At 47.2% G+C, this 25285-nt stretch overlaps 9 protein-coding genes across 9 annotated transcripts; 7 read left to right on the top strand and 2 right to left on the bottom strand.

Moving 5' to 3' along the window:
* Positions 1-539: 539 nt before the first annotated feature.
* Positions 540-2737, top strand: N7516_009486 (uncharacterized protein; the record flags this gene model as incomplete). Its single annotated transcript, XM_057222205.1, has 4 exons — positions 540-1455; positions 1505-1922; positions 1977-2265; positions 2333-2737. The coding sequence occupies 4 exons, from the start codon at positions 540-542 to the stop codon at positions 2735-2737; spliced, it is 2028 nt and encodes a 675-aa protein (XP_057069426.1).
* Positions 2738-3067: 330 nt separating this feature from the next.
* N7516_009487 (uncharacterized protein) lies at positions 3068-4118 on the top strand (the record flags this gene model as incomplete). Its single annotated transcript, XM_057222206.1, has 4 exons — positions 3068-3176; positions 3232-3316; positions 3377-3461; positions 3513-4118. The coding sequence occupies 4 exons, from the start codon at positions 3068-3070 to the stop codon at positions 4116-4118; spliced, it is 885 nt and encodes a 294-aa protein (XP_057069427.1).
* Positions 4119-4164: 46 nt separating this feature from the next.
* On the top strand, positions 4165-5541 carry N7516_009488 (fungal specific transcription factor domain-containing protein; the record flags this gene model as incomplete). The annotated part of the gene is made up of 4 exons (XM_057222207.1): positions 4165-4343; positions 4410-4823; positions 4887-5125; positions 5177-5541. 4 exons carry the CDS (start codon positions 4165-4167, stop codon positions 5539-5541), a joined length of 1197 nt encoding a protein of 398 aa, XP_057069428.1.
* A 1147-nt stretch (positions 5542-6688) lies between these two features.
* Positions 6689-8844, top strand: rglB (polysaccharide lyase family 4 protein; the record flags this gene model as incomplete). Its single annotated transcript, XM_057222208.1, has 4 exons — positions 6689-7346; positions 7415-7506; positions 7565-7579; positions 7627-8844. 4 exons carry the CDS (start codon positions 6689-6691, stop codon positions 8842-8844), a joined length of 1983 nt encoding a protein of 660 aa, XP_057069429.1.
* A 1192-nt stretch (positions 8845-10036) lies between these two features.
* Positions 10037-10566, bottom strand: N7516_009490 (hydrophobin family protein; the record flags this gene model as incomplete). The annotated part of the gene is made up of 3 exons (XM_057222209.1): positions 10037-10093; positions 10147-10232; positions 10287-10566. The coding sequence occupies 3 exons, from the start codon at positions 10564-10566 to the stop codon at positions 10037-10039; spliced, it is 423 nt and encodes a 140-aa protein (XP_057069430.1).
* Positions 10567-11618: 1052 nt separating this feature from the next.
* On the bottom strand, positions 11619-14272 carry N7516_009491 (ferric reductase family protein; the record flags this gene model as incomplete). The annotated part of the gene is made up of 7 exons (XM_057222210.1): positions 11619-12717; positions 12770-12891; positions 12953-13005; positions 13074-13303; positions 13358-13699; positions 13750-13790; positions 13847-14272. 7 exons carry the CDS (start codon positions 14270-14272, stop codon positions 11619-11621), a joined length of 2313 nt encoding a protein of 770 aa, XP_057069431.1.
* A 1060-nt stretch (positions 14273-15332) lies between these two features.
* Positions 15333-17172, top strand: N7516_009492 (putative transcription regulator (RTG2); the record flags this gene model as incomplete). The annotated part of the gene is made up of 2 exons (XM_057222211.1): positions 15333-15403; positions 15486-17172. 2 exons carry the CDS (start codon positions 15333-15335, stop codon positions 17170-17172), a joined length of 1758 nt encoding a protein of 585 aa, XP_057069432.1.
* A 1122-nt stretch (positions 17173-18294) lies between these two features.
* N7516_009493 (uncharacterized protein) lies at positions 18295-21059 on the top strand (the record flags this gene model as incomplete). Its single annotated transcript, XM_057222212.1, has 10 exons — positions 18295-18382; positions 18443-18738; positions 18791-19065; positions 19118-19320; positions 19371-19529; positions 19585-19682; positions 19745-20077; positions 20136-20318; positions 20369-20944; positions 20994-21059. 10 exons carry the CDS (start codon positions 18295-18297, stop codon positions 21057-21059), a joined length of 2277 nt encoding a protein of 758 aa, XP_057069433.1.
* A 1586-nt stretch (positions 21060-22645) lies between these two features.
* On the top strand, positions 22646-24640 carry sidI (putative long-chain-fatty-acid-CoA ligase; the record flags this gene model as incomplete). Its single annotated transcript, XM_057222213.1, has 5 exons — positions 22646-23078; positions 23129-23426; positions 23487-23866; positions 23917-24246; positions 24306-24640. The coding sequence occupies 5 exons, from the start codon at positions 22646-22648 to the stop codon at positions 24638-24640; spliced, it is 1776 nt and encodes a 591-aa protein (XP_057069434.1).
* Positions 24641-25285: the final 645 nt, after the last annotated feature.

The following is a 25285-nucleotide window of genomic DNA, read 5'->3' on the forward strand; positions in this document are numbered from 1 at the left end:
GAACATTTGAATTCTTCCTTCTTCAACTACTCTCTCTACAATTCAGATTCAATTCAGATTCAGTTCAGATTCAGTTCGGATTCAGTTCGGATTCAGTTCGGATTCAGTTCGGATTCAGTTCAGACCATCAGAGCTCACTGTGAGACAATGCTTCTTCTTCATTGGAAAGGCAACTGGTCGGTCAGGTCAGTGTATTAACCAAACCTCGCCTACTGACTGGGTCCACGTTCAGCACCCTTAGGATAGGATACATTCGATGGGCCTAAGGATCGGGCCCAACCCATTTGCTGGTTGAGGTCTAAAATTGAGGAGTACGTACATGGGGAATCTCGGAAGAACTTACATTCCGAAGAGGGAACACACGTGACCTTATGCGGCTGCCAGCCCAAACCTTAGTCATGTAACTCCGAGTTCCGAGGACCGAGCCCCGACAACTATGTTGTACATCCATGGATAACTACATGTAGGTCACTTACTTCCAAATTTGCCCAAGTTTGCATTTTGACTGCCATCCCCTAATCACATCAGGCGCTTGTACGATGGCGACCCCCCGCCGAAACGGTCAATTATCATCCTGCGAGCCATGTCGTACCTCCAAGTTGCGATGCGATCATGCAAGTCCCATTTGTGGACGATGCGAGCGCCGCGGTCTTCATTGTACCTATCACCCGGCACCATTGACCCAGTCCCTCACTGGAATACGCCCCAAAAAGAAGCGCCGTGTTGTTTGCGAATCAGATCACCCTAGTAACGTCAGTCGACTACACAATGAGAACGATGTATGGACTCGAAAAAAAGCATCAGTCTCGACCCCTGGATTTTTGGGGCAAACTAGCTACTTCGATGCGTTCACAGATACGAGAACTGGACTCCTTGTAGGAAATCCATACGTCACAGGCCATGATAACTTTCCCGTTGACCAAAAGCGGATCAATCTCGGTGCTCGGGTCTTGGCGCTTCTAGAGAACCTCCCATTTTATAGGGAAGTGGTCATTGCCCGATTCAAGATATGGACAGGATGGAGTCTTGGCTGGCCAATCACGAACATGGTTTTTACTCTCGTCGAAAAGATGTGGAACTCCCTAGAATTGGAGGACATGGACACAAACCAACGAGCTTTCTTCTTGTCAAAAGGACTGTTTGAAACGCATACCCGGGCACTTGAGGTGCATCCTTCAATGACTTGGGAGGACTTCCAGTCCGCTGCTGCCGGGAGATGGGAGTTGATTGGGCTACTATTTACTCTTACAGGCCTAGCCACGGACTGGGTCCCTCACAGTGACCGCATCTTCATGCGGCCAAATACTATGGATCCGAAGAGTCTCGCCATAACTGCTACCGCTGTGGGAGACATATGTCTTCAGTTCTGCGATAGCACTGGAATTGCAAATGATATTGTGGCCTGGCTTCTACTGCATCATACCACGCTTTTGGCAGTCGTCTATGGTGAAAGTGGTCTGTTATTCCGTTCTTTGCCTGTCAACATTGCCTAACGTGTTCTTAGACTTTCGACCGTGGCGAAAGTTGGGAGAGTTATCGACAACGGTGTTTGCGCTCGGGCTTCATCAGGATTCTAGCGGAAAGGCTCCATTTTTTCTATCTGAGATGCGAAAAAGAACTATGGTCACGGCTTATTCAATTGACAAAGTGCTTGCCACTTTTTTGGGTCGCCCGCCGCTCATAAGCTGGCGCTACTGTGATATCCAAATGCCACTTGACCTGAGTGTTGAGGAAATATTCGCAGATCCAGTTGTTCGTGATGCGGCAATCGCTCGACTGGATGAGAAGGATGGATGGAATATGGAGTCAAGCTTGGCGAAGGGTACGTGGCCTCGAATTGCCTTGATCACTAGCGTTCTCCGTGAGAAGATCTTGGAACTTTCACTGAGTTGGCAACTCGAGAATCTCAGTCAGAGGGTTGAGTACGCTGACAGTTCAATTTCCCGCCACATCTAGGACATAGCTGACATTTGCAGGGAGCTTTCATGCGAATCCCGTCAACTAAGACAGGGATTACCAGAATACCTCCGTTGGAAACCTGATATTGACGTGGCAGTTGTTTCCAGAGTAGAATATAATATCCTTTTCGATATCCATATAGAGTTTCTCTACAACGATTTCCTGCTCTACCGGACCCTAGGGAAACGTACCCAGACTCAGCCTGAGGCAATCATTGACATCGCTCGAGAGATACTCAAAGCATTGGTCATTATGATTTCCGGGAAAATTCGCTCTGGGCATCCCATCAAAGATACTGGATTTAATGTAAGTGGAGCGTATCTTGGGATTGTGGGCGAAAAGCCAAAAAGCCCAAACCTCTAATGGCCAATAGGTATGCTTACCGGGTCTTCCTTCTGCGGGTGTTCTCTGTGCAGAATTACTTCGCCGATCCCGATCGGCAGTGGTAAGCTCTTTGCTGGAGTTTCCTCGTTCGGAAATCATTCAAAACTTGACACTTTTCGCGGCACATCTGGACACCATCGTTATGCCCCATGACGGTAACTACCGTGTCGCACAGCAGGGTCACAAAGCAATCCGCCATGTCTTGGACCAAGTTCTCTCCGTTGATGGTATCTCCTCTGTCGTAGAAGACACTGGAACGAGTGACAAATTGATCGATGATTCCAGCTTGCTTGAAGGTGTGAATTTTGACGATCATGACTTATTTCTTGGTTGGCTTGATGGTAATATGCAACACACGTCCGACTCTTGGCTGGCATGGGTCAATTTTACCTAAATATGTCAAGCATGTTCAATTAGGTATCGATAAGAGACATTAACTACAATCCCATTTTAACAAATAATGGTTCATGGCATAACTAGTTAGCTGTACGATTTCGAACATTGTAGACACATGAGCTGCTGGGTGGTCCTGGGCCTTCCAGCGCTGGGGCCCGTGGCATGTTAAGTAAGCAAGTTCGGCCTCCAGGGTTTACCTAAGACGCAGCACGTGATATTATGCGCTTGAGGTCGCCCTGGTCTCCTGTATCTGCCACATAATCTCTCGGATAGAATCCCGAACTGTCTATGCTTCTTCGTTCCCAAACTTCCTTTTACCACTGCCATCATGGACCACTCAATGTCCGAGTCCCAACACAGAATAAAACGCCGGAAGATTGCTGTTGCCTGTGATGATTGTCGAGCAAGAAAAGTTCGCTGTGATGGGATACAACCGGGTATGTTCCTTGCGATGGGTGCGGACGGAATGCGACCCGTGCTGACTCAATGCAGTGTGTGGGCCATGCAGCAAGAGGACCGACCAGGGGCTCCAATGCGTCTATACAGGGGAGTTAGAGAAGAAGCGAGCAAGGCAAACGTAAGCGTTATTAATTCTATGGCTAAATCAACCTTTCATTGCTAATCTCCGTTCTGATAGTTATATATCCAAGCTAGAAACTCGGATCCAACAACTTGAAAGCCCACAATACTCAGAAAAGGGTCATGGATCAGAACAGACGCCGGTTGGTGTATCATACTGCTTTGGTTCCACTGTCTAATGGGTCTTATTATAGCAGACAACTCTGCTATCGCCGACACCTGGTAATATCCAGCCGGAAACGCCTGGAAACTATACACGGAGCATCCATAGTCAGGCTGACATATCCACTCCGTCAGGTCAGCGAGACGGGGTGAACGCTATGATGGGAGCTGTAGAGGAAGAACGCCCAAGCCAAGGTTTCTTTGGAAGCTCTAGCGCAGCAGGATTCATGCGTCAAATTAGAACCGCGGTCGACAGGAGAGTTGCATCACCTCACCGAAGATCCTCAATCCCCCATCTGGCTGTTCCTTCAAGCCTGATGCCAACGCGGAGCGAAAGAAATCAGTCTTCGGTCGCAAACTATGTGCTCCCCCCTCGAAAAATGGCCGATAGCCTCATGGAGGTTTACTGGGAATATGTCTTTCCGTTATACCCGTTTCTTATCCCCGCTGAGATGAAAGCTGAGTATATGAAAATCTGGACTGGTGATAGTCTGGAATATGACGAAAACATGATGATGTGCACGCTGAATGTTATATTCGCCTTGGCTAGTCAATTGGCCGACTTTGTCCCACCGAAAGAGCGAGAAGCGTCAGCAGATGTTTTTTTTCTCGCGGGCGAAAGGCCTGTTTCAATTTAACCTCTGGGATACTGGATCAGCAGGTTTAATTCAATGTTTACTTCTCATGGCCCAGTATCTGCAAAGTACCGATTCTGCACATCAGTGTTGGATTGTCACCGGACTCGCGATCCGTAACGCTCAAAGTTTGGGCCTCCATCTTCCCCAGAACATTGCCCGCCTTCGAAGCTTCCAAGAGCAACAACTGGCGCGCAAAATATGGCACGGTTGTATTCTAATGGATCGGTATGTTCAAAACTACGCCCTGACCAGCTAATCTCTTGCATGGTTCTTATTTCAATGTTCTCAAAGGGTGATATCTATGACGTTTGGTCGCCCTGCGATGATCTCAAAGGCTTCTAGTGGGGCGGTTCCTCTGCCAGTCGCTGTTGACGATGAATATATTCCATCCGGGTGTGGTAAAGAGGTCTCCCAGCCTCCTGATCGGCCTTCAATGATGGCATTCTACGCTAAGTCATTAGAACTTTATGAGATCATGAACGATGTGCTTCTTAGCTTTTACAAACCAATTTCCGACGATCATGCGGAAGATGTCCATAACTTCTATTTCGACAATGTTGCAAGTGAGGGAGAGCGGACTATCTTTGAGCTCGACCGCTCTCTCACTCGATGGACACGAAGCCTTCTCCCACACCTGCGTTGGGATTCCTCAACAGTATCCACAAATCCTATATTTTATCGGCAAAGCATTGTCTTGCGTGCGAGGTCCGTGATTTGTACTGATGTGTCCAACGCAGTCTGCAATAACTAACCAATGTGTTCGTACAGATTTCTACACGTGCGGATGCTGTTGTTTCGTCCAACTCTCTCTAAATACTGTGCTGTTCGTGATAATGCCACAGCATACCCATTAATCTCGACGAATGACTCCTTCCCCCATCGTGTCGCGCTACAGTGCTCTATCATATGTGTCAAAGCTGCCCAAGAGTCTATCCAACTAATCTACAATAATGTCCCTGCTGATGGGACCGGTGGGCCCCTGCCGGCTTGGTGGTATAACATTCTTTGTTCGTACATACTTTCCCCGGTGTGCTACTTCGAGATTCTGACTTATCCAGACGTTTATACTTCTGCAACTGTCTTAATCGCTGGCCGCTTATGCTCTGCGATCCTTGCCGAGATCAAAGAAACCTCCATCGCGCAGTCTTGGAATTATGCACTGGAAGTTCTTCGAAAATACCAAGGTTATAGCACATCCGCTCGTCGCTGTGTAGCGGCCCTTGAAATTCTTTATGAGCAAGTTGCCTCTGAAGGTCTGCTGCCAACCAACCACATGCCTAGTCATGAGATAGGGGCCAACTCAAGTGCAGTGGATGATATGTCCTTCGGCGAAGGAATGAATGCGGCTATCTTGGACAACTTTGAGTTTCCCGATTTCCAAGATATGTCATGGTTGAACAGTGTTCCGAGCAACCTTTTCTAGACACCTAAAGCTTTCGGTTTACAAGGCCTACAATGAATTAAGAGAACATTCGCGAAATAGACTCTATTTCGTCTATTGAGTCGAGACAATATGCCTCTTTTCCTTTTACAGTCCAGGGCAAAGAACAGTCAATTCTGACACATTTAATAAAATACAGGACCAACTGCTACTGGTGGTTCTCCTCACGAATCGAAAGAATTGGACTGCGATGATTGGAAATAAAGCACATCCACCGATAATCGCAACCTATCACACCCGTATAGCAACCCGAGGTTAGAGGTATACCATCGGACCCTGACCCAGAAGGCCTTCGGGATGTGACCCGAAACCCCCGATATCTCCCCAATACCCACATCTAGTCGACTCTTCCATCCCATTTTATATGGTGTATCAAGGACAAATATGGAATTTGGGAGATCTACCGGGTAGCAAAGGTGTCAGACTTGAACTGGATTCCATCGGACTTGGCCTTCCGATGGGTCGGGAGCTCAATCGGTGGTGTTCATGGCTGAGTGATGGATTAGTGTGAATAATATATTGAGTTCCAAGATTCCAGGATTGCTTGTTCTTGTTTATTCCAATGTTAACTAATTAGTAACGTGGTTATGTAGGCAGCTAATTAGACGTGTTGTGTGTTTGGTGCCTAAAATATCAGGCAACAAAATCGCCTTTCCACCTCTAGGCCTCTCCCATCCGTTTCCCCCTTTATCCCATTTATCCCATTTATTCCATTTTTCTCCCACTATTGTTGACCAAATACTTTCACAGGTGAGAATATGACCTTTTAGAACAAGCCCGGGTGAACAATGACCGAGCAATTTCTCCGTTCTCCGTCAACCCCCCTGCATCCCCAGACTTCCCCATATAACCTCCCCGGTGGGGTTGATGTGGAGAGAGTTTTCCCTCATTTTAAACCTGAGGCCGATTGGTATGGTCCATGGCGGATTTCCAATCCATTGGCGGATCTCGAAATCCGTGTGCAAAGAGAAATGGAACTGAAATGGAGCTCTTCTTTGCTTCCATAAGCAGTCGGTTTGTTCGGGGTATTGATTTCCCGACATGTTGGGATCATTTATAAAGACAAGGTAACTAGCAATTTATGACGACGACTGTGTCAAAAAAAGGACACCAATTCCCAACGCCCCACATGCGGGTTTCCTTTTTGACAGCCTTGACGGCGGGAGCTGCTGCTGTCACGGCGCTACATGTCGCAGAAAACCAGACCTACATCACCCTCGCCAATGATCGTCTCACAGCTGTTCTTCAGAAGAATGTTGGTCAGATCATCGATCTCACTCTCGATGGCCAAGATTTATTGGGCACTCAGTCAGGATCCACTGGAATAGGGCCCTATCTTGACTGTTACTGTATCCCTTCTGGCTTCTACACGGCTGGTGCCACATCCCCGAGCATGGAGGTAGTCCAGGGTACAGATTCAACGGGGACCAAATATGCAGGCATGATTTTGAGTGACACATACACTCCCACGGGCCAACAATTCCAACAGTACTGGTTCCTGCGCGATGGCGAGACTGGATTGCATATGTTCAGCCGATTGGCCTACCACAATGAGACCACACCTTACCTTCGTAACCTGCAGGAGTTCCGAACCCTGTTTCGTCCAAATATTGATATTTGGACGCATCTGACGTCTAGCGAGGTCCAGACCGCGCCCCTGCCAAGCAAGGACGCCATTTCGAAGCAGATTGTGGTCCAAGATGCAACGTGGACATTCAACAACACGCCAGGCGATGCGTACTACACTCAGTTCTCTGAGTACTTTACTAAATATACATTCTCAAACCGTATGCTCGGTCTCCTGTCATCTTCGATTACTGGTTGGTGCACTGGCTAAACGATGGTTTCCTTTTAGAATGGAGAAATAATACTGTTCACGGTCTCTATGCTGATGGCAGCACGTCAAATGGGACAGCATATGGAGCATGGCTGGTGATGAATACCAAGGTTGGTCATATTCCTTAAATCTTCACCGATCGAATCCCATCTAACAAATTTGTCCTAGGATACATACTATGGTGTAAGCGATATCGAGCACGGTGGGACGCAGGAGCTGACATCTCTTAGGGTCCACTCCACTCCGACTTGACAGTGGACGGTAATGTTTATAATTATATCGTATCAAACCATCATGGAGAAGGCACGCCCAACATCACAAATGGGTTTGATCGAACCTTCGGTCCGCAATTTTACCTTTTCAATGGCGGCAAGGGCACGGCATCTCTCCAGGAACTGAGATCTGAGGCAGAAGAAATCGCAAACCCCCACTGGAACGTTGCATTCTATGATTCAATTGCAAAGCATGTCGTTGGATATGCTCCCTCGAGCCAGCGAGGCAGTGTCAAGGGAACCGTGAAACTTCCTAAGGGTGCCGTTCGCCCAATTGCTATTCTGACTGTCGACGGCCAATACTTCCAAGATAATAGCGCCGTTCCAAGCTCCTATCAGTACTGGACCGATATCAATACAGATGGGAGCTTCAGCATTGATCGTGTTAAAGAAGGGAAATACCGACTCACAGTCTACGCAGAGGGGATTTTTGGTGACTTTGTGCGCGACGGAGTCATCATTCATGCAGGAAAGGAGACTGCGCTGCATGATATTTGGAACCAGGAGTCGGCAGGGACCGAGGTCTGGCGAATTGGGATTCCCGACAAGTCGTCAGGCGAGTTCCGACGTGGCAATGCGAGAGATTCAACCCATCCGCTTCATCCTCCCGAGTATCTTATCTATTGGGGGGCTTATGACTGGCGTGCCGATTTCCCTGATGGTATCAACTACACCGTCGGTACTAGTGACCCTGCGATTGATCTTAACTCGGCCCATTGGTCGGTCTTCGGGCCAACGGCAAATGATTCCCATGTCGAGTATGACACAACAAACGACTGGAACGTTCATTTCAAGCTCAACTCGAAGCAATTGGACAACCATAAAACAGCCACATTAACATTACAATTAGCGGCCGCAAAGACGGCAGCCGGCAACACGGATGTATGGAATCCGGTCGAGCCATACAACAATTTGTCACTAGAGAGTTATATCAACAATCAGGCAGATCCCTTGACTCTCATCGTTGGGTTCAATCAATCCAGCAGCTGTATTGCGCGGTCTGCTGTAAGCTGCTACCAGGTTAGTTCGAGAATGGAGTTCCCTGTGGATTGGTTACACGTCGGAGACAATGTGTTGCGATTGCATTTACCTTTCAACGCAACGGATACAGAGACTGCCATTCTCCCGGCCACTGTTTATGTACAATATGATGCTATCCGGCTAGAACTCAAGTAATATAGCTCTGTCATGAGGTGTTGTACTTCAAAATCTGCCGAATCAAACCTATATACATTACATTCTTTTTCCATTGGCCATGGTAGATGTGTTTCATTGGGACTCTTGCCTCAATCGATCAATAAATAAAGCAATCCGTGTTGCCTGAGAAACCTGCTCACAGTAAGTCTAATACCTCAGAAGGAACAATGGTCGAGTGAATCTTGTCGGCCCACAGAGATGAGGTGATAGAATCAGGTTCCCTCCTTTAGGAACAATTCAGAATGAAAACACTTTAGCCGTGCCAAGCGCCCAACACCAGGTCCCCTGGTGTTGGTGCGCCCCAGTAAACGCAAAATTCCCAGTAAACACAAAATCTAGAAAATAAGTATCTTTTATATGACTTACCAATACAAAAGGTACTTAGGTACCCCCGTTAGTATAACACACTTTTTCTCAGCCATCGAACCAGTTAGGGCAAATATAAGGAGATATAGATAGTATGAAGTAAGTCTATATTAGTTTCCTAAACTTCGATAAAGGATACTAAGTATACTAAAATAAAGAAATTATCTAGGCATCTAACCATTATACACTCTATGTAGTGCTATTTCTAAACAATTATTCTTCCTCCATATTAAATACTAATAATTAATACTACTATTAAATCAATTAAGCTAGACTCGTACTATATATCTGTATACTTTCTATTACTTTAGCTAGTTTGAGGGCTGAGAAAAAGCATATTATATAAATCTAGAAATTAAGTACCTTTTGTATCAGTAAGTCATACAAAAGATACTTAATTTATAGAATTTGTGTTTACTGGGAATTTTGCGTTTACTGGGGCGCCCCAACAACCGGGAACCGGTTGTTGGGCGCTGGGCACGGCTACACGAAGTATATTGATGCAGGGACCTTATATTCTCAATCGAAATAAATACATATGGTTAAAAGCCCCCAGAGACTGGTGACAAATGAAAGACAAATGAATGGTAAAATCCACTCTCGAGAACAGCGATCACGCAAATTTGAGAACGCTGGTCTAACAAGACCGGATAAGAGAGGCCCCTGAAGATGCAAGTATACATCTATGTACTCCGTACTTGTATCCGTCTTTGGCCTTTCCCGCAGAGACCGCCGTAATTGACAAGTTTGATGGTTCTCGTTGATATTTCCATGGCGGAAAAGGCTGCACTCGACGAAATGCAATTTACAGAAGGCTGCCGAAGCTGACACATGGAACGGCGAGACCGACGAGGTTTCCATTCTATTGAAATTAGTGACTCTGTTCCTCTTCCGTCGTCTTGGGGGAGCACATACAGCCTGGGAGTTGGAGTTCTGGCAGCAGGCAACGCTCTGCTGGCAGTTCTTCTTGAGGAAGTCGGTCAGGCCAGCAGCACCAAGGACTACAACATGGTCAGTCTCGTGCTTCAGTTCAGTGGAGTAGATATATCACTTACCAGAGACGGGGATGTCAAGCTGAGTGCAGCCCTGGCCAAGACCGAGACCCTCGCTACCAATGGCACCGAGGACGTTGGAGAGGACACCAATGTTGTTCTGGCTGATGCCCTGGCTCTTGTTGATCTTGTTGCAGCAAGACATCTCGGCACCATTACCACACTGGTTCACTGCATTCTCGACCTCGTTGTCGGAATGAGGAGCAACGCCGGCGGGAGAGCCCGAGCCAGGCAGGGCCATGGCGGTAGCAGCGAAAAGGAAGGCAGGGACGAAGAACTTCATTTTGATAGATATTATGAAGGCGAAAAGCGATTGAAGAAGGTTGGTGGATTGAGAGAAAGTGGAAGACTTCGAAGACGAGAGAGTTGAATGATGGATGTAGAACGATCACTAGAAAGATCATGCCTTTTATAACTTTTCTAATTCCCTTTCTGCTCTCTCTGTTTTTCCCTTCATGCTTCTGAGGCAAGAAATCCTGATTGTCTCCTAGCATCTAAGGTCCTAACACTGCATAGAAGTGGATGCCATCGTGAATTATTGCTTTCGGGCAGCGGAGTAGGGCTTGGCCAACATGGGTTATGGACTCTCCGGCGATCCATACTCAAATATAGGCGTGTATATGGAGTATGTAGTATGTACTCCGTATGTGTCCAAGTTTTCCCCTGCCGATCATCGGACCCTGTCGGTATGTTTCCCAGACGCCGACGGGAAGGGATGCGTATAGGTGCATATGAAGATCAAGGCAACCTACAACATAGAAGTCGGGTTCGCTAATTTTGGTCTTCGGCATTTGGAGTAGCGTTATTTGCTTTTTCTTGCTTTTGACCCTGCGTGTGACGTCTCGGTTCTTCCGGGGAGTGGATTGCTCAGTTGATGGATCTGATCCATCACTTCCCAACACACCGATCTTCTTCGTTTTGTTGAGTGAATTGTTTATTTCTGTGTTTGGATATTTGACCGGTCAATTCAGCATGGTTGTATCCGATTTAAGAATCGATAGTCGCATGCGTGGTGCAGGAATATCCTGCATCGGGGATGATGCACGCACCCCTTTCGGCCACCAACAACCACAACAGTTTCCCCGGATCTGTAGGTCGAATCACCATTTAGTGATCTCTCGAGTCTAGAGAAATCCATTGACGGAAACCTAAAGCCATCAAGCCCCCCGTCTGAAGTCGCCACATACAACTGTACGGGCAAAATATTCGATGTTGTATATGTGCATATCTAACAAAGAGGTCAATTTCTGACCTTGGAAATATCTACACATTCATCAGTATGTTGTATATGCATGGCGTCGTATATCCATCACAAAGCTCCACATGGCCCCTTGCCTACCACGTAAAAGACTCCTCTACAAATTTAATAGAGTGGTAGCCTTGTCGCATCGCAAGATGTGTGGCGGCGCGTGCTTCATCCGCCATTATTGATGGGCCACATACGAGGATCGCAAGACTTGTACCAGCTGAACATGCATCGCAGGCCCGGCTCATAATCAGGGATTGGAGGTGGGGTCGACCTGACTGAATATCGACGCCAAAATCAGTAGGATCCTCGGCGACTGCGGTGGAATCACGCGTAGCGTAGAAGGAGGCATTGAAGTCCGCTCGTTTGAGGGCATGTTTCAATTCCCTTCGAGAGACATCTTGAATGAATGCCGCCTGTTTGGTGGTCCAAACAAGCTCCATGTCTCTTACTCTTGTTTTCTCATCTTCAAGCCTTCCGTCCCAGTCTTCAACAGACCGGCGGAGGTGATCTTGAATATAGGGCACAGCCGACGCTATTCCCGTCCCACCGACGATGATCAAGACTGATTCATACCTCCACAGTGGAAATGTTTCTCCATAAGGGCCTTCAAGAAGAATGGTTGTTTCGCTTGTTCGGTCTGGTGAGCTCAGACATTGCTGACGCAACTGTTTGGTCCAACCGTCATACGGGCGCACCCAGAAAGTCAATTTCAACTTCAATTCTTCTTCACGCGGAGAGACACTTTCTGAGTTGCCTTGGTAATCTCGGTCGGAGGCACCGCCTGCAAGAAGTGGCACATGCGAAACATCGACCGAGTTGATCGGCTTTCCCTCGGATTTTGGTACCAATGACGTGCAGTCCCCTATTTCGTAAGACCAAGCTCCAATGGTAAATGGATGGCTCTCCCAGCCGGTAAGCCGGAATGGCTGGTATAAAAAGTAGTACTGTCCTGGTGAAGGTTGTAGCGAGGGTATCCCTGGTGTGACCTCCAACCGCACCACGTCGGCCGTTTCGTCGTAAACCATGCGGCTCACAGAGACCTTCAGAAGTCTTCTGTTTGAACTACTCACGTGAAGGTTGCAATAACACAACCGCACAATTCGAAGGAAGCGATCAATAACCCATATCGCTACCGAGGGCCACAGGTACTTCCAGTATTCGTTGCCTTCAAATACAACCGTGTGGCTGTGAAATGTTAGAAATATGTAGGAAAGTTTGGTCAGGGGTGAGTACTCACTAAAAGCACGCTACAAGAGTGAGAACTGAAAGCACGACATGAGCAATCAAGAAGAGCTCATATGTCGCAATGCGAATCCGATCCAATGAGGTGATCAACACCAGAATCATCACAAATGTGCCCTAATATGATGTGAGCATTAGAGATCAACTCAACTTGAGATCAGCCAGATTGGCAGCCTACCAAAATACCCCATAAAACATAGGTCTTGGATATCCCCCTCCAAGCTTTGCCCGCTGCGAGTTTCAAACTGTAAGTATTCTGGCCTGAATTAAAAAAGAAAAGTCAAATGGCCAGGACTTACTTTGGATGAATATGACAACGTAAAGGATAGAGTGCACTATTGCCTGTACCGTAGCCACCCGGGCCACATGACGATGGAATATATTGAACGATGCAAAGCTCCATCCAGTGGCCCACAGGAAAATATTATTTCGTCCCCCAAAGAGCCATAAAAGAGGCAAATTCGCAAATGACATGATCCCAGTTCGGTCTGCAGAATAACGTAGAATCTGGCTCGGGACATCAGGCCAGCTTGATTATCTGTCAGCATTTTCCACATCTCACTCTCACGGGCTAGGTACGTACTAAATATTTCCAGGGAAAGTGTGATACCCCACGACACTCAATACGATGCTGATCATCCAAAATCCCACAACTATAAGCGCCTCAACTCTGGTGGAGAATGTGAAGCCTAGCAGGTGTCGACCATGTGTCGTTGCTAAAGGCGCCGGAATCATCAAATGAGTCTGGATCCAGTGAAGACATGTCCCCACCCATGGGATATTTTCTAACAACCTTATGAGAGGATACACATTGGATTCGAGTGCACGTTCTGCACGGCGTTGTCGGCGGTGAAATAACCAATCACTCAGGCGATAGGCCATCCCCAGTGATAGTATGCCGCCCCAATATGCGTAGCCAACATAACTGAACAGTCAATATATGAATGATTTCCTTGCCAGCTTGAACAGACTTACCCAAATGCATGATGTGACCAAGTTTCAAATTCCCAAGATTGCTAGGACGTCGATAATTTAGCACTATTATATTTGAAATAGTTCCGGAGGGTCTCACGAGTGTATGGAACATTAGGTCAAAGTAAGTCGCAGAAAGAAGGACAGGCGCATCCGCCGGTTCGCCTCGGGACAACTCTTGATAATCAACCCTTTTCATATTCCTTATTGCATCCTCTGTTAGATTTTCAGCAACGGCTTCTCTCGGCAACAGCTCTAGGTTCCCAAATTCTTGGCACTCCTCAGCCAGCTGCGTCAGGCCGACCGCCCGTTCCCGCTCATTGCAATATATTTCGGATGCAGCGTATATCGATGCGACTTTGAGCGGATCCCGGCATTGCAATTCCCATCTTCCTTTGCCTGTTGTGGGAGCTCCAGCAAAGGATATGTAGTTGTATGCCGTGTAGACAGCTGTCACACACAGCTCATCCTCGGAGTTGGCCCAGACACCATGGGCGATTGCGAGTAACAACCAACGGAGCAACATGATGAGTCCCCAGATCTCAGGCTGGTCTGGGGGTGGAAGAGGAAATGCGGAGCACCGGCTGTAAACCGATAATCGCAATAATCAGATAGACCCATGTGGATCAGCGAAGTCTCTGAGCCGTTGGACCCTTGGATTTTGTCGGACCAAAATTCCCAAGGGGATCAGAAGGGATGATTTGAATTATGATATAAATATTTCCAATAGAACTAGAAAGAATGAAGTCACTTAAAAAAAAGAGAGAGAAACCGAGTGAATGTGTGGGGGAACTTCATAATCCCCCTCGAACTAACTTAGACGTCTTATCTGATCTGATTGATTAGACAACAGCCACGTGACACCATGATTGGCTTAGCCCATTTCTGTGAATTTCAAGTGAACAGCCGTATATTTACGGGGTAGTGTGTTGGTTTTTAACTATGTCTTGAAGTACTCCGTAGTTTAAATACATACTTGTGGAACGTGATTATTATCCCTTTTCTAATATATAAATTTATTTGTACATGCAGTGATGATAGTATATATGAGGGATACACCAGTCGAATGTTAACCACTAAAGCTTTCATAGCCAAACCGCCTAATAATTTGTTGGCGTACATCATGCCCCAAATTTCAAGAAGTTGACTACGAAAACATGTAAAGCCTTGACACCTTAGGCCGAAATTAATTGTCGAATGTCACTAGACCAAAAAGGTGCACACCTCAGTAAGGATAATTGGACGTAAACGACCACAATTGATTTGAATGGAACAGAAGAAGAGACTGGAATGAAATACGCCTGATAATAAGCTAACATAAACATTATTTTGAACAAATATAATGTACTTTGAAGCTACTCCGTACATATAACTAGCACATCTAACTACAACATATGTTGTTGTTGTACTATTATGCGGCAGAACAGCCGGGCGGTCGAGAATGATGTCACGCGGGGGTTTTTTTTTTCCGAGACTCAGAGAGCTACCTACTCCGTATCCGTAGCTGAAATCCAGCAGGTGTACAACGTACATCCGAGCAAATACAATTGGTCGCCTTAATGGGAGGAGGAAGCCAAATTCCAACAATGAATGGTCAAAAGGTGCCATCTGATCCAGGGCAGAATGTATACCTTCATGCGGTGGTCGATTTGGGCAGGTAGGCGAACAAAATCCACCCTTTTCGTTGCCCTTCCAAGGTGCCCTGGTGAGAATCGTTCACTGATTCGAAAATATGACAGTAATGGAATCCGTTGTTCGATCTCAGACCTCTCACCCCCAACCACCCGTATCATCCCTACTGTACACTTTCATCGGGTCAACGTCTCGCTCTACGAGGCTCAGATGGACCCCGACTCAGGCAACCGAATCCCCATTCCACAGCATGTCATCGACCGAATCGTCAGTGCTATAGTTCGTTTTCAGATTGTCTGCGTGGAGATTGGAGTTCCTGCTCAGAACATTCGGATCATCGCCACGGAAGCAACTCGAACTGCTATCAATGCTTCTGCGTTCATCGACGCCATTCACCACAAAACCGGGATTTCGGTGGAGGCATTACGAAAGGAGGAGGAGGGAATCGTCGGAGCATGGGGTATTGCCAGCAGCTTTTCAGACGTGGAGGGACTCGCCCTTGATTTGGGGGGCGGGAGCATGCAGATGACTTGGATCACGTCACATGCGGGCAATGTGCATATGAGTTCCCGGGGATCAGTCAGCTTTCCCTACGGAGCAGCTGCATTGACCCAGAAACTGGCAAACCTCAAACGGGGCAAAAATAAAGAGGAAGCGCACAAAGCTCAGGAGCAATTCCGCGAGGAGATGGCAGGCAACTTTCGCGCTGCTTTTGATACCATCAATGTTCCTGAACACCTCGTCCAAAGGGCCCGGGAGCAAGGGGGCTTTCCTCTCTACCTCTCCGGGGGAGGATTTCGGGGATGGGGCTATCTTCTGTTGTACCTGCACCAGACAAAAGGCCAAAGTTACCCGATTTCGATTATTAACGGGTATTCCGCACCTAAGAAAGACTTCGAGGACACCGAAGCTCTCAAAGAGGTGGCTCGGACGGCACACGAAATCTTCCGGGTCTCCGACCGGCGTCGCAAGCAAGTGCCCTCGGTGGCGTTCTTAGTCAATACCCTGGCTGAATCGTTACCACATGGAATCAAAGAGGCTCATTTCTGCCAAGGTGGAGTACGGGAAGGAGTGCTGTTCCGTGAGATGCTCCCAGTTATCCGCCAGCAGGATCCCTTGGAGGTTGCCACGGCTCGTTATGCACCCTCGTCGGCTGAGGCGCTGGCCGCTTTATTGTTGGCGGCCCTCCCTCGACCATCCGCCAGCCGATCGTTCCCGTCTTCCATCACTCTTCACCTTATCCAGGCTTTTGCCAATGCCCTCTATTATCACGCCACAATGTCCAAAGAACTCTCTTCTAGTGCCGCACTTTATAGCACTAGCACCGGGATCCTAGCCTCCACGCATGGTATTCCACATGCCCACCGTGCGCTTTTGGCACTGATGCTCCAGGAGCGTTACGGTGGAGAATTGCCACCAAGAGACATGGATTTGAAGACTCACCTTCAGGGAATTTTGACACCGGAGGAGGTTTGGTGGACCCGTTACCTCGGAAAAGTCGGTCTCGTCCTAAGCCAGCTGTACCCAACCGGGTCTATCGACACCTCCAAGCCTCGGATTATTCCCTCGGCACAATGGAAGGGTTTAGGGAAGAATGGCGAGAAAGAAGGCCTGGACTTGACAATTGCCATTCAGGAAGTTGCATATGACCCGTCTCACTTGAAAGAAGAGCTCGAAAATGACGTGCAGAAAATCCAAAAGGTCGGAAAGCGGAAGAATTGGATTGGTGGACGAAATGGCTGGGGCATCAAAGTGCGTGTCTCGGTCGTAGAAGAAGATTTATTGGCCCGGTGAGTGGAAAAACACAGACTATAGAGCTGGCCCATTATATTTTACATACTGATAGGATTTCGATTTGCATCCCTGTGACCATTGAACTATTCCAGTCCATACGGGTGGTTAACGAAGAGCCCTTGATGATAGCTTTAAAGACTAGACAGATTCCGGGCGCCGCGACTAATATCTTCCTATATAAACCCACCGGCCCGGAGAATAGCGTCTTACTGGGTTCTGAATGTTCTGAACCTAAGGATTTGAACTTGGTAGTCATACCTTATTATTCTGCGTGGTTTATAGCAAACCCTCGTCTCGATGATATGGCATGTTACATAGCACTGGGTGGCCGAGTTCGCGAGACGCTCAGATTCCACAATTACTCTTATCAGTCTGCTCTGCAGAGAAACAAGGATATCACATTCACAATTCTCTATTCAGCTGACAGTATCTAGGGATCGACCTATCTTTTACAGCTACGGATAGTGCTTGATCTAGAAAACTCCACAGCCAACCCATTCTATGTTGATAATCTACCTCGTATATATAGAACCACGGCACGTCCTACTAGTATGAATCCGGGTTTAGTACAAGGCTTTGGATAGTTTCGGGTACATCTATGAACATCTATTGACTAGATCCACGATCCTGCTGTGTCTCGGGAAAAGTCGGGAACAGTCTCACCTACGGCCTATATATGTGGAGTTGTGGGTTTCCCAACCCGGTCATGCCGATAGATAGGTTCTCTACAAAGCTTGTTTCCCAAAATTCCACGGCCAAGCTCAGAAAGACAACTTCCAAGGTTAGGCTGGGATATAATGTTTGATTGATCATCACTAATACCAACCTATAACCTTGGAACATAGGTACTAAATGAGCAAAAAGAAAAAAGCATGAAAAGACTAGAACTTCTAGGCAGACAGATAAAAGGAAGGATAGGATGGACCCTAACAGCCCTATAGGGCTGAGAACCATGGACATTCCCAGGTGTTTTCCCACGTATTTAGTCCGAGGTTGCATCCGGATTACACGTTCTTTCTATTTCTATTTCTGCATCTTATCTGATAATCCCCATTTATCTGATCCTTTTTATCTGATCTTTTCTTTTATTCCTTTTTCCCCTCCTTATGTCCCAACCTCATCATGGAGGCCAACGAGAATAAAGACATTAATGTCCTGGAGAAATCTATTCAAGAAAAGGATGTCCAGGATGGAAACCATACTGATTCTGGTAAGTCCGCTGGTGCCTTTCCCCCTGCCTGTTCGTTTTGGGGTTCTCACATCACTACAGATGCAGATTCACAGACTGAAATCTTGCGGGCTGCTGGCATAGGCATAGTCAAAGATGATCCTACTGAGCCCGTTCTCACTCTACGTATGTGGGTGTTGGGAATTGGCTTTTGCGTAATCGTCAGCGGGTTGAACACACTTTACACGCTCCGTACACCTTCTTTGACAATTTCAGGCTCGGTGGTACTCTTCCTGGCCTATCCTCTGGGAAGGATTTGGGAGAAAGTCATCCCGGAATGGACCGTTCCGCTAGGGCGATTGGCATTTGATCTCAATCCGGGCCCGTTTAACACAAAGGCAAGTTATCTGGCAAAGGTCACAGTGATCAGTCTAATAATGATTGATACAGGAGCACGTCTTGATCTATATAATGTCCAACCTCAGCATTTATGTTCGGCTCGGCGCCGATGTTCTGACAGAGCAGCAAATGTTCTACGGCTACAAGGCAGGATGGGGATTCCAAATTCTCATTACATTCTCCACATTCCTCATCGGGTTCTGTCTTGCTGGATTATTTCGGGCGATCGTAGTTGTTCCCCAAGAGCTGATCTGGCCTGGAGTTCTGGGTGTTACTGCGTTGACCTCAACTCTTCATCATGTCAACCAGGAACAAGTGCAAGCGCGGTAGGTCCCCTAGATCTGTTTACCTTAGGACAATGGAACTGATGGATGGTAGTTATAATACTTGGAAAATATCTCGATATGCCTTCTTCACTACAACATTCTGCGTCTCATTCTGCTGGTACTGGTTCCCAGACTTCATCTTCCCGGCACTTAGCTATTTCAGCTTTCCGTGTTGGTTCAAGCCTGAGAGCAAAGTAGTCAATCAGATCTTCGGAATGAGTTCCGGAATGGGACTGTTACCGATTACCTTTGATTGTGAGTGTCACGACTTTACAAGTTAACTACCAAGCTGACGGGGCCTATAGGGAGCCAAATATCTTACGTTGGGTCTCCCTTGCTCATCCCCTCGTGGGCAGTTCTCAACGTCTTCATTTCCCTGGTGTTCTGGATTTGGATTGTGGCTGTTGCTCTTTACTACACCAATGTGTGGAACACAGCCTACCTACCTTTTCAAAGCTCTCAAGGTACATTCCACCCGTTCAAGCTCTTGGGGGAACCACATCTGACCTGTGCAAACAGTATTCGACAATACTGGAAATATTTATAAAGTCAAAAGGATTGTCAATGCAGCTTCGGGCTACAAGCTCGATGTCAAGAGGTATCTTGCTTATTCACCGGTATTTTGCATGTTCTATAAAATCAAGGTTTCCACTCAGCTAACTTAAGGGGGAAAAAATAGGTCTATATGCCAGTTACCTACGCATTGAACATGTTTGGACTATCGTTTGCGACCCTGAGCGCTCTTCTTGTTTGGGTCGTCCTTGAAAAGCGTCATGTCATGGCTGATGCAGCCAGAAGGGTGCCTCGGCTGGTTCTAGAGTCCCTTCCCGGTCGGTCCAGGGCGTACAGCGAGGACGAGAGGGGAGACCCAGATGTGCCCTTGTGGTGGTATTTGGTTGCATACGTCTTAGCCTTGTTTATGTCAATGTTCGCCGTTGAGTGGTGGAACGTTGAACTGAGATGGTACGGTGTTTTGCTGGCATGTGCTGTGGCACTGGTGTTCTATCCTGCCGTGAGTCTACCTAATGTGCCGATTTACATATTTGAGGCATCCCTCTGACCCATCTTAGCTGGCTTTGGTTTATGCCACTTCTAATCTCAAGATTAATATCGACATTTTCTGTCGTATCACGGCTGGTTTTGTGTTTGAGGGCAAGGTCCTGGCCAATATCTGGTTCTTTGACATCGGGTACATCACGACCATCAAGGGTCTCTACTTTGCCCAGGACATGAAACTGGCTTACTATTGTCATGTGAGCCCTCTCCCTTCTTACTACAGTTGAACCATGCTGATACTCCGAAGATCCCTCAACGAAAATTGTTCTTGGTTCAATGCGTTGGAATGCTAGTCGGCACACTCTCCTCACTGGGTGTCCTCAACTGGGCCATGAATCACATCACCGGCATCTGCACTAGCACAGCTGTGAATGGTTTCAGTTGTCCTTACAGCAGAACCCACTTCAATACTTCGTTGATCTGGGGCGCAGTGGGCCCTCGTCGTTATTTCTCGAACCAAATTGGTTATTCAGCTTTGCTTTATTTCTTCATAGTTGGTGCCATTTTACCCATTCCCGTCTATTACCTGACCCGCCGATACCCCAAGTCGCTGTGGAGAAGGGTTCATGTTCCCCTATTCCTCGGGGGCTTGAACTACCTGCCCCCTGCAACCGGAATGAATTACGGCAGTTGGGCAGTTGTTGGGCTCACCTTTGGCTGGCTCGTTCGAAAGCGGCTGCATAGCTGGTGGAGTAAGTATAACTTTGTGTTAAGCTCTGCCATGGACTCATCGGTGGGAATTGCTGGTGCCTTGATTTTCTTGACAATTTTTTTCACCGGAGCCAGCAAACATTTCAAGTGGTGGGGAACAGATGTTCACAAGGTGTGCTTGGGCTCTCTTGCATTCACTCACTCATACTGACTATTAGCAGAACACATGCGATTGGAAAGGCTGTGCATATCTTTCTATGCCGAAGGGCGAAAAGTTCGTCACGTAGAATCACATTGTCTTCATGTGTCGTCTACCTAAGATGTATACATGTCTCCTAATCGGTGCTTCGATTCAGAGTATGCCAAAGATGAGCAGTTTGCATCCGGTTATCTGTTAATCTGATCGCGTGGGAAATCTTTGGTTTGTTAGCAGGTATTGATAAGATCAGTACACGCTTTAACAGCTGAACAGACAGCCCAACGGATGAATGAGGTTATAAAATAATATGTAAGTCCCTTCCACTTCCCTCAAGGCTGGAACATTCATTGTATCTTTCAAGTGGTATGGACCGTATGGTATTTGTGGTAATGTGGTATGTGTGGAATGTTTAGGTGGGTCCAATACGAAATTCGCCGATGTCGGGGATGATTGATTAGATCAGCCCGATTGATTAGATTTGCACATTCGCACAATAAATGGTTGATAGGATGTTATATTGTGATGTGAGTTGAATATTAACAAAGCTGAATATTGAATTATTATATTATGCACTCTATACTGAGTCTTCTAGGGCTGCAGTATCTGGTAGGGACGGTCCAGGCTATGTGACCCAACTGGGCACCGTCCCCTCATTGAAAAGCGAACACGAGTACTAGTACTCTTGGAATGACGGGACCTGCCAAGCATCAGTGCCTGAAATTATTCACGCCAACTCGGAAAAGTCTCCCGGCTGCCAAAGTATTACCTACTTTGTACATCGTAGACGATGGGCTCCACTCAAGACACCTTCCCAACTGATTGATAAACCGCTAACTATCATTAGATCCTGCCGGCAAATTATCAGATCCTGAGTGGGGTCCAGTGCCACGAGGAGTTTTTTCTTTTCTTTTCTTTTTTTTTTTCTTCAATGCTGGTTAGATTTCAACAACCAATCCTAGACTATACTACCGTAACGGGAAACTTACCGAACGATCCCCTGGGAGATGACCGAGAGGAATTTTGTATTTCGAAATAGACATATTACTAAAATAAAACAAAGATTCAAATCTCTCATATATGTCTGGGGATTCGCAATTTCCGGTATCAGTCCACCCCAAGAAACAACATTGGCATTATAAAATCGATTCTCACAAGTGTTAATTAGGCCAGAGTTTTGGGGTGTTTTTGAGCGATCGACATTCGCGTATTATGTGTGTCATATAAAAAGCATTTCCAAAATGTACTACTAGTAGTACCTTGCATATGTTCTGGCTGTAAAATGCAAGAACAACATGTTAACACTGAATACTGCATATGTTGTATGCAGGGACGTATACTCCGTACTCAGGCAGAGCTTGCGTATCGTATCCTGCCAAGGTTCCCAGGTTCCAAGGTTCGCTTGAAGTTTGAGTGGAGTCTTGTAAGCCGCCAAGATCTAGAACCAACCAAGCATAAAAGCCAAATTCGTGAAATTACCAATACGGAACTTCCCATGTGGAGCCCCGGGCTATCTGGAAATGAAAAAAAAAAAGAAAAAGGAATTAATTGCAATTTATTTTGTGCGAAATTTGTCGCGGCATTGTCGGCTACATCTATAAACCCGCTTTATCCAGAGACCTTTTTTTTTCTTTTCTTCCCTGGTTTTCGTTTCCTCTCAACTTTCATATACTTACCATGGCGGCCCCGAGAAGTGTACAGCGCTTGCAGCAGACACTGTCGCATGTGCAGCCTCCTGTTAGTCCGCAGTTGTCTCTTGTCGCAGGCCCGACGGAGCCACAGTTGCTGGATATTACCTTGGGTGAGCTGTTGACACTTCAAGCACTACAATATGGGAGAATTGAGTGCTTGGTCTTCCCCTGGACCGGTGCGCGATGGACATACGGTCAGCTGAAAGATGAGACCGATCGTCTAGCTCGAGGAATGTTGGCCTCGGGTATTCGAAAGGGCGATCGCGTTGGAATTATGGCGGGCAATTGTGAGCAATACATCTCGGTGTTCTTTGCGGCCGCACGAGTTGGGGCTATTTTAGTTGTTTTGAACAACACATACACCCCCCTCCGAGCTGTATTACGCTCTCAATCACAGTGGTGGGTGATATCCACTTTCCGTATCATTGAGACCATGTTAACCTCGGCCTTTTGTTCTATTTTTATTCAGAATGCCGAATGCTTTTCATGACACCACGCATTGGACGTCATAACCTCGAGGAAGTCCTGAACCAACTCGGCCCTTACCCTAAAAACGCTGCGACCTCGGAATCATTGGAAGAAATCGTCATTCTCCGCGAAAGCCACAACAACTTCACCACCTACCACGATGTCATGGAACGCGGCCTGTCGCAGGCTGCGCATGTGCTTCAAGACCGCGAGGCCGAATTACGACCGGATGATGTCTGCAATCTGCAATTCACAAGCGGTTCAACAGGCAGTCCTAAAGCTGCAATGTTGACACATCAGTATGTGGACCATGTACGACAATTTGTTTTTTTAAAAAAATATAGCTAATCCTCCCGCAGCAACTTGGTTAATAACTCGCGTTTCATCGGTGATCGCATGAACCTCACGTCTTTTGACGTTTTGTGCTGCCCACCGCCGTTGTTCCACTGCTTCGGGCTGGTCCTGGGTATGCTCGCGGTGGTCACCCATGGCTCCAAGATTGTCTTCCCCAGCGAAACATTCGACCCCAAGGCGGTTTTACATGCCATCTCCGACGAGAAGTGCACTGCTCTACACGGCGTTCCAACCATGTTTGAGGCAATCCTTGCCGTTCCCAAACCCTCCAACTTTGATACCTCAAACCTCCGCACAGGCATCATTGCTGGGGCCCCAGTCCCACGGCCACTCATGAAACGGCTCTTTGCGGAATTGAATATGACCGAATACACTAGTAGCTATGGTACTGTCCCTCTCACTGGCTTGCTGATCAAGTGCTAACCCAAGTTTTAGGTCTCACGGAGGCCTCCCCCACTTGCTTCAATGCTTTCACCACCGACAGTATCCATACAAGATTGACCACCGTCGGAAAGGTTTTGCCACACGCTCGCGCGAAGATCATCGATGCACAGGGAAATATTGTTCCCGTCGGTCAGCGTGGTGAGCTTTGCATGGCTGGCTACCAGCTCACCAAGGGATACTGGCATAACCCGGAAAAGACGGCAGAGACATTCATAACCGATGCCGAGGGTGTCAAATGGCTCAAGACTGGCGACGAGGCTTCCTTTAACGCCGAAGGGTACTGCACTATCACTGGTCGCTTCAAAGACATCATCATTCGCGGTAAGCTTGAACCCACGACATGAACATTGACGGCGATTTCTAATCCTGGCACCTGATAGGCGGCGAGAACATATATCCTCTCGAAATCGAAGAACGATTGACCGCGCATCCCTCGATCGAGTTGGCATCTGTGATTGGTATTGCCGACCCCAAGTATGGCGAGGTTGTCGGAGTATTTATCGCGATCGCATCGGGCGCCAGTCGTCCGACCGACGATGAATTGCGCACATGGACACGTGAGACATTGGGTCGACACAAAGCCCCGCAGCATGTGTTTGTATTTGGAGAAGAGGGGGCTTCGAGCACGGTTCCTGTGACAGGGAGCGGCAAAGTTCGCAAAGTGGAGCTCCGGCAAATGGCGATGGCGGTTTTGGCCGAACGCCAGAAGGCATGAACAAAAAAAAACAAAAGAAGCAGAAGAAGCACAAATTGTATAGTCCTCGTGTTCAGCTAGTACATAAACTGAAATAATACCCCAGGCCCATTGACCAACTGCCAAATTGTGTACGAGAATAATTGCAATCCAAAAATCTTGATTTAATGTAGGTAATTAAATGAGGGGCGTATCTTATCAGATTCTATCGTGATTCGCTCAACTCAACGCTTGTAACGCCGAGTAACGATATGAAAAGTGGGCACTGTAGCGAAACGCGGCATTTTCTTTTTATTTTTTTTATTTTTGTTACTACGTCGGCATTAAAAGTCCGCCTGGGCACTTCCCAGAATCAGATTAGATGCTCATCTTGTCTGATCGATGATCATTACCATTTTGGGTTATGTGGCTGTATTGAACCACGGAATTAATCCTATCTTGTAACTTTACACGTATTACTGTCATCGGGTCCAACCGTGAACGAATTCCCGGTCCACACAACTTGAAAAAGTTCCATGCAATCCTGTCATTTCTCCAGGGCTCTCTTCTACATAGCACAAAGGGAGACTTGTGGAGGCACAAATGCCAAAAGACTTTTGCCGTGTGTACTCCACGTATCAGACACCATGTCGGTTCTGCCTTTGGGGCACGACTCGACAGCCTGGG

The sequence above is a fragment of the Penicillium verrucosum genome (genome assembly GCF_028828655.1).
Source record: "Penicillium verrucosum strain IBT 35672 chromosome Unknown utg000004l_segment0_segment0, whole genome shotgun sequence".
In the NCBI taxonomy this organism is placed as follows: Eukaryota; Fungi; Ascomycota; class Eurotiomycetes; order Eurotiales; family Aspergillaceae; genus Penicillium; species Penicillium verrucosum.